This window comes from Musca autumnalis, unplaced genomic scaffold, assembly GCF_047663935.1.
Source record: "Musca autumnalis isolate F117 unplaced genomic scaffold, ASM4766393v1 scaffold_1, whole genome shotgun sequence".
NCBI lineage: Eukaryota > Metazoa > Arthropoda > Insecta > Diptera > Muscidae > Musca > Musca autumnalis.
In genome coordinates this window covers 3,124,198-3,134,861 of record NW_027411644.1, presented here as the reverse complement: position 1 = coordinate 3,134,861, position 10,664 = coordinate 3,124,198, and the positions used below count along the sequence as shown (strand labels likewise).

General features: G+C 38.2%; 1 protein-coding gene across 3 annotated transcripts; it reads right to left on the bottom strand.

Moving 5' to 3' along the window:
- Nucleotides 1-730: 730 nt before the first annotated feature.
- On the bottom strand, nt 731-10,404 carry nAChRalpha2 (nicotinic acetylcholine receptor alpha2). 3 transcript variants are annotated; one of them, XM_073958734.1, is made up of 8 exons: nt 9,636-10,345; nt 8,801-9,410; nt 4,022-4,176; nt 3,770-3,950; nt 3,551-3,710; nt 2,911-3,484; nt 2,604-2,805; nt 731-1,232 (listed from the first exon to the last, which is right to left on the bottom strand). In XM_073958734.1, the coding sequence occupies exons 2-8, from the start codon at nt 9,023-9,025 to the stop codon at nt 1,038-1,040; spliced, it is 1,692 nt and encodes a 563-aa protein (XP_073814835.1). In that variant the 5' UTR covers nt 9,026-9,410; nt 9,636-10,345; the 3' UTR covers nt 731-1,037. The 3 variants fall into 3 exon arrangements, with proteins under 3 accessions (XP_073814835.1, XP_073814844.1, XP_073814825.1); XM_073958743.1 differs by having other exon boundaries at nt 8,801-9,617; nt 9,742-10,345; XM_073958724.1 differs by having other exon boundaries at nt 8,801-10,404.
- Nucleotides 10,405-10,664: the final 260 nt, after the last annotated feature.

The following is a 10,664-nucleotide window of genomic DNA, read 5'->3' as shown; positions in this document are numbered from 1 at the left end:
CCAAAAATAGCAAGTCAAGTTTAAGCACTTCGGCCACAACATTTTCCGATTTTGGTACGAAAGGCATTCACACAGTCAGTCTTTGTGATCAACCCCATTTGTACATGGAAATATTTGATGAAGGCCAAGTCTTACCTTATAGAGTCATTTAGATATGTATGTCCACCCTGAATGTGTGTGTGTGTGTAGATTCGAGTGCAAATGAATATTTCTCTTAATGGTTTAACCACATCGATGGTCTGCATGCATTAACACACACACTGAATACATGTGTATGATGGTCTGCATGCGGAAACACACACACACCATCAAAGTGCCTGGTATCAGCAGACGACAAATAGCCTAAGGAGAGCGAATCCTTTATGTTTGGGTCAACTGAATATCATCAACATCAGCAACGGCATCTTCATTATCGTGATGCTACTTAATGTCATTATAGCTCATATGTTGTTGGCATGTTGCTGTTGTTGGTGTCAGACGTATTTGTCACTGTCCCAATAAAGTTGATAATTCTGATAATTCATATAATCTATGAATGCAATAATGTCGGGAATTTGAATGCTCTGAAAACGGCCATCCATCCATCATCCATCCATCCCAAGATATACATACACTTTTATGATGAGGGGAATGCCTTGCCTATAAGTTAAGAAACTTTTAGGTTATGTTGTTTCTTTTTTATTCCTCTCTTTTTTTAAGAAGACAAGAATCAAAACATATTCTTCAATTATTTTTTTGGAATTGATTTATTTATTTAATTTATTTTATTTTATGAAAACATATTTTTTAATTTTTTTTGAAATTGAATTATTTTCTTTATTGTTGTTGCATTAGGCCTTAAACTAAAAAATATCGCATTAATACTAACATTAATATTATTGATTTAGTCAAAGCATTTAGTTAGATTTGACGTGGTTAACATTCGAGGTTGATTTTGTGTTGGAATTGTAGTTTTTCGGGTACATAAGGTGTGGGAGTATCCAACTTCAGTGCCATTAGGTTTAACTTTTTTCGGTGTTGTGAGGGAGTGCGGTTTCTTACGACTTCTTTTCTGTCAGGTTGTAAATTTGCTGAGCAATTACAGACAGTTCCACATCGATGGGCTTTGTATCGTCATACAGCGATGGGGCTTCGCCCAAAATCATGAATGTTCCCACCAGCGAAGCAATTGCAAAGATCCATAAAAATAAACGATCCAACACCATGGCCACAAAGCCCCAATCTTGATCTTCCTGAAATGTGTTAAGAACAGAAAAAGGACAAGATGGAAATGTTGGGGAGGATGGGGAGGTTAAAATGCATGTGTTAATATTGATGTAGCTATAAAGAGTAAACATTGTGCTAAACTTTAATTCAATTTAAAGTTGATCCCCGAAAATTTCAGCAGCAGCTTCTTAAAAGAACTTAAAATTGAAATTGAACAAATCAAATAACAGCATCCGTTCGATGTTTACATATCCGACGGTGTAATGAAATTATGCTTTAAATGTATTCTAGTGAAGAAAACCGAAATGGACTTTCAGGCCAACCACCCGCTCGCTACCCACGATTTGAACATTTCTATTTATTCAATTCGAGGTTATGTTTTTTGTTTGTCGAATGGCATGTTTAAGGCTTAAATTGAATTGGCCATGAGAGATCAAAGCGAAACGAACTGCTAGTCAACCGGTCAGTCCTGTTCACTCAATTGAGAATGCTGCTGCATTTGCATGAATCGATGATTGACACATGGCTTTCAATGTCGTCCACATTCATATAGGCCAAATCGTGTGTATTTAACGCTTGTGCTTGGCTAGGCTAAATACTTGCAAGGGGGCGGTACGGAGGGGGTGGACATTGTTGCTGTGGGTGTGTGTGTAATTGTTGCTTGGACACACATGAAATACGCCCTCCCTATTGCACCCTGTTAGTGCGGTTATGTGCCAGAATGCAAACAAATTGTTGACCAGTCAAGCGAAACAAAAGCAATTAAAAGCGAATTTTTGCAAGGACGCAATGTTGAGAGTGGCCAGCATATTGTCGGGAAATGTCTTGTGTTTCCACTGTGAAGATGGTGGCCATCATCATATCATAGGACCATTAAGTGGAATTGCCTAACCATCAGTATAGACATATGGCTGCCACATGGCTGACCGAAAATGTGTACTTTAAGACGTACAAAAGTTCAGAGCAAATCGCAACTAATCGTTAATAGTTTGACGTAAATATGCAAATAGTTGACAGATGACATTTATTTTAATTTAATGAAAGGTTATGGATTTTTTACTTTGTCACAAAAACATGTAAAACGCTAACATTTTAGAGAACAATGTGAAAATAGTGGATTCCTGCAGGTTTTGGAACACAGCAAGTAGTGTCGGTTCCCTCAATTGAACTTTAATAACTCCCAACTCCCAATTATGACTTTCCCATTTCTGTTGTGCAGCATAACTGTAGTGCCGCCACTCATTGACAATGCCTGTCTGCGTCAGTTTTAAAATTTCGTTTTGGTATCGTTGTTGTTGTTGGTTCTATTGTCGTGTTAAAGTTAACAAATACGGTGGTCTAGCTTTACTAACGAACTTGTGTCTAAACAACATATTTTTGGAACGGAGTTTACTTACGGCATTGAATTCGTCCTGACGCTGCATGTGGTTTTGTATGAACATGACATTGTGAATGGCCTTTTCCAATTCGAAAGGATATTTTTTACGTGGTGCCACATCACTCAGTGAATCGTCCAACCCAGAGAGTACAGATGGTAAGCCATTGTAGCCGCTTAAGGTGCTGAGACCGCCGCCCAAAACCCCCATCATGCCACTAAATCTGTAAGAAATTCAAAAAGAAGAAGAAGAAAAGTATATAAATACGTGAACGTCAAACCAGAGAATGCTTTATTGTGGACTATTGGTATGTTGTTGATATACTAACCTATTTGTGGCCGAGGCACTGTGTAAACCATTACCCACACGACCCTGCATACGGCGTATGGAGTCGGGACTGGAATCACCCGAACTTATGTTCATTTCATCCATCAATGCCTTGCCGAACTTAGTCTTGTTAAAGTTCATGTTATAGTTCACTTTATTGGCAGCCAAATCCCTCAACAGATCCTTTGGCACTCTCATCAGCAGTAGTTTGGGCAGCCGTTTTATGAAGAATGATCTCACCCAAGGCGCCATGCGATGGGTGCTCGGTTTGCGATAATGAATATTCAATATGATGATGGTAATGACAACACTTAGCCCGACCAGCAACATAGTAAAGAGCAAGTATTTGCCCAACAGCGGCAGGGCCAGTGAGGTGGAGGGTATAATTTCTGATATGAGCAAAAAGAACATGGTTTGCGACAAGAGAATACTAATGCAAAGGGCGATTTTTTCGCCTGAATCAGCAGGCAAATAGAAAACCAGTACCGACAGATACGATATGCCGACTGTGGGAATGATTAGATTGACGGTGTAAAAGAGGGTTTTGCGGCGCAAGGTTATATTGAAGAAAATATCTGTAATAAAAATGAAAATTGGCTTTGTCTGGTTTTACACGGCGTGTTATTCCCTCCTCTTCTTACCTGGATATGGTTCAGCGCAACAAGGATAATATTTTTCGTGGCGTTCTGCAGGCACTCCCAAAATATCCCATTCCACACTGGGATAATATTCTCGTAAATCAATGCCAATTTCAACCTTATTATCCTTGTCATTCTTCTGGTTAATGTGCTTCAGGTCAATCTGAGCCGAAGGGAAAATAAAAGTCACTGATCAAAGTCAGAAGTTTGTAAGAATATTACCTGATCTCCGTCATAGGTCCAAGATCCGAATTTCATAAAGCATGTCTGTTGATCGAATGGAAAATAGCGGACGTCAATTTCACACGAGGACTTGAAAATAGCCGGTGGTGTCCACACCACTTTTCCTGTGTAGTGTAGGATGGCTTTGGTCATTGTTGTCACCACGTATTCACCATCAGCACTGAAAGAAATCGTGGAGAGTAGGTAAATCGTGGATCATTCATTATCATTTAGCCTTGGACAAATATTTACTTGTTGTAGAGCACTATGTCGGGTAGCCAAATGTGTTCTGAAGGTACGTAGAGTTCGGTAACGCCACCATATTCCGACGGATCCCATTTAAATTTGTGATCCTGCCACTCATGTTCCAACCATACATTAGTAGTCAAAATTTGATCCTTTAAATTCTGCAAAAATAGTGGAAATGGGGATATATGTTTTTTTCGAAAGAACAAAAAATAATTTCATGGCTTGGGGTACAAATTGCTTTCCGAGAGTAATAGTACGTTTATATATAACCGGATTTAGCAAACCCACTGGGTTTTAAATGTCAATTACATTGGTTATATGTCAAATAAATCCTCGCAAAGAAGGTTAACCCGGCAAAAAGGCTCTAATGTGTACGGCGTTTAAGGGTAAATAGAAATGCCTATTTATGAATAACTTCTAAATTCACAAAATATTGTTGGCCAAAAAAAAATTTAATTGTTGCCAATTTTGCTCATCACTACAGTTTCTTAATTCTCCACAATGTTATGACGCAAACTACTCGATCTCTCAGTGTTTACTCTGTTAAAGTGATGACGTCTTCAGATTTGAAGGGTTGTGCGCCTGTGCAAATCCATTCAACAATTTTCATTTCAACAAATTTAAAAAATAAAATAAACCTAGAATTTTTAAGTGTTTTATGTTAAGGATATTCAGAATAACCCAGCCATCACAACAGGATATATCTTTTTCGCCCTGCTTTCCGTTCTCTACAAAAGAATTAAATTGGATTTCAATTTCCACATGAATTTGAGTGTTTCAATTGAGAAACCACTACGTCTCCGCCCTTAACTACCTACCTACAAATGCCATTTGTTATTTTGTCCTAATGTAATTGCAGTTACGGAAAAGGGTCTAGATTTCTACTGAGCCCTCAAGTCTGACTGATGTCGCCTTCTGTTTTCCTATGTGCCATGCTTCTTAAATGGAATTTGCAATTTTCAGTTTAATAGCAATATAATCAGCGCCATGACTTTGTTGGTTTTTGGATTGTCAGGCTTTTACTGTTGACAGGGCCCGGTGGCTGAGTGACTGGTAGGAGGAGGGCAAACAACATCACAAAGCCATTACGAATATGGTGAAGAAGTGAAAATGTATGCGACTTGTTCAAATATTAGTAGAGTGGGGTTGGTGGCGAGTGAATGCGTGCTGTTGCTAGAATTGATGACTCTTTGACTGACACCCTGGCTGCTGCCTGTGTTGGAGGGACACATAAAACCAATCCACAACTCTTGTGACTCACTTAAAACAAATTGAATTCACAATACTTCGATTTTACAATTTGTCGTTGTTTGGCAAATCGATTTTCATTTTGTTGTGCTTCCCCAACTTCCCTCCCCTTCTCCCGCCAACACGATACATAAGAACAAACAAGCCAATAAAAAAGTCGAGCAATAAAATATCAGCGATTGAACAGCACGACAAATTCATTTCTACTTCCTCAAAACTTTGTTTTACGAAACAGATGTGTTTTGCAAATGGTCCTGTTTATGAACAAAACTATATTGGCCTGGCTGGCATGTTTCTATTTCTATTCCACACATTTCCATTTATGCTGACTTTGTTTTGTTTTGCAGACCATTCACTATTCGGAAATGTGTCCTGGTGCGTGTTGTTTGTAAATAAGAAGTGCCGATGTTATAGACGATAACCAAGTAAGAGAACGGCTATAATAAATATTTATATCTTATAATGGTGACAGCGGTCTGCTTCAACTTTGATCGAGAAAATTAATTTGTGTTGGATTTTGATAAGTTTCAGTTCGAACCTGATAAATAAAATTGTCGCTTACAATTATAATCCTCAGTAGATGAAAAATTCGAATTGACTTTCAAACCTCTCCACGCAATTTTAAATTAGATACATATTTAAAAGGTTATTTGTGGATCTCGACTAAATTTTTTATCTACGACTACATGTTTATACCCTCAGCATTTATGCTAACTAGGGTATATAAACTTTCATACGGGCAAAATGTGCCTCATCGAAATAATGATTTTAGACCCCAAGTATGTTTGGACGAAATGTGTTTCAGACAATTTGCAGTTGATTTTGCCATGTCCGTCCGTCTGTCTGTCTGGCTGGTGCGCACGATAACTCTCGAACGGAGCAACCGATTCTGTTCAAAATTTGGCTTTCGTAATATTTTGCCCAAACTTAGTTTAAGTTCGAAGATGCGTTATATTGGTCCACTCCTTCCGGTACATCCCCCACAAAAGTTCGAAAATGTTCGGAAAATTTGTGCGTACGATAACTCTTGAAGGGAGTAACCGATGAGACTTAGATGAGGTTCCAATATGGACTCAATCGGTCCATTCATTCGGGTATTTCCCACACAAAATTTCGGAAAAGTTCAGTTTAGGACCTGTTCACGAAATCGCTTTGATTTTTGTTGTAGCAACTTGCATTCACTGTCCCCCATATAAAGGTATAAGCTTCATCAGGGACAAGTCCATACTTCCTAAGAAAATAGTCTGAAAGGTACAAAAAAGCCCTATGACACCTTGTGTAGTGGTTGGAGTGCAAGATAACTCTCGAACGGATCTGCCGATTCGGTCCACAATTTGGTCTTTGTAATATTTTGTGCAAAGTTAATTAAAGTTGGAAGATAAGTCATATCGGTCCACCCCTTCAGGTACCTGCTCCACAAAAGTTAAAAAATGTTCGGAAAAATTGTGCACACGATATCTCTTGATGGGAGTGACCGATTTGGTCCATACTTTACACATACTAAAATATCTACCAGATATAGATCAGGTTCGAATATGGACAATATTTGTCCACTCCTTTGGGTACCTCCCACACAAAATGTTGGATAAATTCACTTAGAGACCTGCTCTCGAATCACTTTGATTTTTGTTGAAGCAACTTGCATTCGCTGCAGCAACTTGCATTTACGGCAGTAAAAGTCTTTTCAGAGGCAAGTCCATACTTCTTAAGAAAACAGCCCAAAAGTTGTAAAAAACCCATATGTAGTGGCTGGAGATCTCGAACCGAATATAGCTACATTATGTTTTTCGCAGGATAGTGTGATAAAAAAGCCCTATCTATCGATATCCCCGCAAATAGTTGAGCTTTAATGCTATCTATACTTTTGTCGGTGCATACTTCCAAAATTTTGAAAACCCCCTAAATACATAAGTTTTTTTTTTTTTTTTGGAAAAAAAATATTTCATTCCACACAGGCTGAGGGTATATCTCTGTCGGCATAGCCGACTGATACTTTTTTACTTGTTTATTTATTATTATACCCTCAGCCTATAGGCTAACTAGCGTATATTCTCTTTGATACGACCAAAATGTGCCTCATCTAAATAACGGTTTTAGACCCAAGTATGATTGGTCGAAATCTTTTAGACAGTTTGGAGTCGACTTTGCTATGCTCGTCCGTCTGTCTGGCTGGTGCGCACGATAACTCTCGAATGGAACAGCCGATTCGATCCAAAATTTGGCCTTCGCAATATTTTGTCCAAACTTAGTTTATGTTCGAAGATGGTACTACCGGTGCGCACCTTTTATTCACACATGCTGAGGGTGTATCTCTGTCGACAAAGCTGACTGATACTTTTACACCTGTTTTTTTTTGTAATTTAATTTAAATTATAAATGAGTAGTGATGGGTGACTGCTTGACATATCAAACAACGTCCATGCGATGCGCCTGAAGCTATATTTTTTTAAAATTAGCTTGAAGTGTACTAAGAGGTACTCAAAGTTGTAATAGTATATGGCCAACCAGCTGAGGAAGAATTCTGATATTTTGTATGAAGGTCACTGGTAGAGAGTAGTTGACATGAAGCAAATGGTAGTAACAGTGATAGAATTTTAAAATTTGTATAACGATTCCGGGGTATTAGGATCTTTGTTGGTGGTTTCGGAAGTTCTCTGTTTACTAAAAGAATTTGATTTGCATATTGAGAATAATCACCTCATATCCCTGACTTATACGTCTTACATATAAGGTGATTCCATAAAAAACCTCACCACAAAAAGATTTTAATTTTTTTTTATTTATCAACATTTTGGGGAATTTTTGAAGTCACTGTTAGCAGATATCTAATTGAACATAACCTTTAAGTTCAAAAGAAAGTTACATATTCAATGAATATCAGTGAGACCTGTTCCGCGTTTCAGGCATCAAAATAAACGCAAGAAAACCCATAGTGGCACGAGAGTTTCAGCGTACATTGCAAATTTTTGGGATCAGGTCAAACTTTACAAAATATTTCTATCCACTCTCAGTGAAATGACGAAATAAAAACTTCACGTCGTCTCTGCAGTTGAAGACTGCTTTCAATTGAGCATAATTCCTCATAATTTCGCAACGGATGAACTTGACTGTATGTTAACATTTCTCAACGAACATTTGCTGCAGTCGAACTATACCGGGAATTATTTAGCTGGTATTCACGCTAGCTGTATCGGCAAATTTATCACAATTGATTCTCACAGGTTGAACACATGTAACACATTGTGGAGTCTTTCTCCGATTGTTAGAGCTTCCCCATCGTTCAATTTGAGCGCAGCCAATTTAATTTCTATACATTCATTCTTGAGAACCTTCAGCGGTACTACTAATACTGTCACTCTAATTGTAAATATAAGCAATAAACTCACATAAACGAAGAGGATGTGTGAGGTCCCGTTTTCCCCCAAGTAATTAAATTGGCCATGACACGCATTAAAAGAATTGTTCTGACGTTTTCGACAGAACATCTCTGATCTCAGCAATCTAATCTTTAGAATAATAAATGTTTCAACTTACCAAATCGATTAGCTGCGATAATCGCAGACCCAATTTTACCAAGACGGTATCGGTATTATTGCTAACCGGTCGGATTAGACGATTGTAGTTACTGAGCAAGTCGTCGTAGAGTCGTTTGGCATCTGGATTAGCTTGGACGCTTTGACACAGCAATATTAGTAGCCATAGAAGGCACAACCATTTGAAGTGTGACCATAGCGTACATTTGTAATGTAGTGCAGACATGACGTTGCCCCTTTTGCTAACGGTGGAAGGGTGCAACACTGCTTTCGTTGACGATTGATGTTGATGCGTTTATTCGAATGTTAATAACCGTGGGCACATTTCATATGTTGACGTCAGAACGACCATCCTCCGAAGGATGATGGATAGGTGAGTGCGGGTGTGTGTGCGTAACCGTTTCTTGTTATGATGTGACGTCGTAACTGATTTGAAATCACTTGAAGGCGTGGCGGACGTAAATAGTTTTTGGATTGACGATTGGGCGACAGTTCGTAACTATTTTGACCTTGTCTTAGCCGGGTTTATTTACAAACAAACATAGTTTACGCGAATCTTCTTCTTCTTCTTCCTCGTTGAGGTCCCATCTTAAAAGCGATGGCAATGACGTCTATAAAAATTTAGTACCAGCATTGTTTTTAGTACACACTGAAGTTGACGCTGATGTTTGCTATTCACAACAAACAAACAAAGTCTCCACACTCTGGCGAAATGTCAAATGTTGCAACTGTCAAAGGCAATCTGACATTTCCACCCCTTTTGCTTGTTGTATGAATAAGGACATATGGATGCTAGTGTGTGTGTGCAGTTAACGTAACTAGGAATATTTATTTACCAACAAAAGTAATTTAAAACCAACCACAAAAAGAACACAAATTACAAAACAATTACAAAATTAACGTTCACTTGGATATTTTTTATTATTTTTTTTCTCATCCAACTTTATCACATTCAACAATTTACACAACACACCATCGAGAAGATTTCACCGATTTTCCGTTTGATTTGCTACATAGGATATCCGTGACGTTGTTTTCAGGCTCTCCGCTGTCCTGTGCACAAAATCACAAGAGCAATACTGATTTGGTCCAAAGGCTTCTGTCTATTCCGTAAAAATGTTACTACCCACAGAATTGTGTGGAGAGTTTCTGTAATGAAATGAGTTCACATCTCTCACGGTGTCCATAGAATGTAGTTTTGTAGCGCCCAGCATCCGATTCTGGAGCAAAGCATGCGCACTTATTACTTCTGTTCTCTACGAGATAAGAGAGACGTATACCAAAGCATTACTGAGCATTACAAGAAGAGAAGTCAATTCCATGGAGTTTGTTAGGACTAACCGAATCCGAGTTTGTTATGGATTATTTTTCTTTCTTGTTTTTTTTTTTTTTTTCAAAAATTGTATTCATTTCAATTCGATTTCCTGTCAGTATTAGATTTCCTTTTCTTTTGCTGGCTTATTACACACACAACAATTTCATTATTCCAATATGACTATTATTTGAGTAGTCTGTCTTCTGATATCCTTTGTAAAGAGGCACTACCGGACTCATCAAAACATATCCCTAGATGTGACAGCCAAAAAAAAAAAAACTACTCTACTCTCGGGCCACAGCCCAAATTTTTTCAGTCGATTGTTAAATAAATGTGTACATCCTTGGTGTATCTCCCATGTCGCCTGCTTAACAGCTGAAAAGTATTTTTATGTATGTACTATATGTACTCAGCAGTATATTGTTAACTTCTTGTTTTCTCGTCGTAACAACAATAACAAAAACAATATAGAAAACGAGGAGAGGAGCGAAATAGAGAAGTGCATAGGGAAAGAAAAACGGGGAACCTCTGTCATCACCAGTTTGTGTCT

Bases quoted from the DNA above. Each gene is read 5' to 3' on its own strand.
- nAChRalpha2 (XM_073958724.1), bottom strand. From the start codon at position 9,025: ATGTCTGCACTACATTACAAATGTACGCTATGGTCACACTTCAAATGG. The intron at 4,177-8,800 runs GTAAGTTGAAAC...CTATTTTTGCAG, and splicing joins TATCGCAGCTAATCGATTTG to AATTTAAAGGATCAAATTTT. The intron at 3,485-3,550 runs GTAAGAAGAGGA...TTTTTATTACAG, and splicing joins TTGCGCTGAACCATATCCAG to ATATTTTCTTCAATATAACC.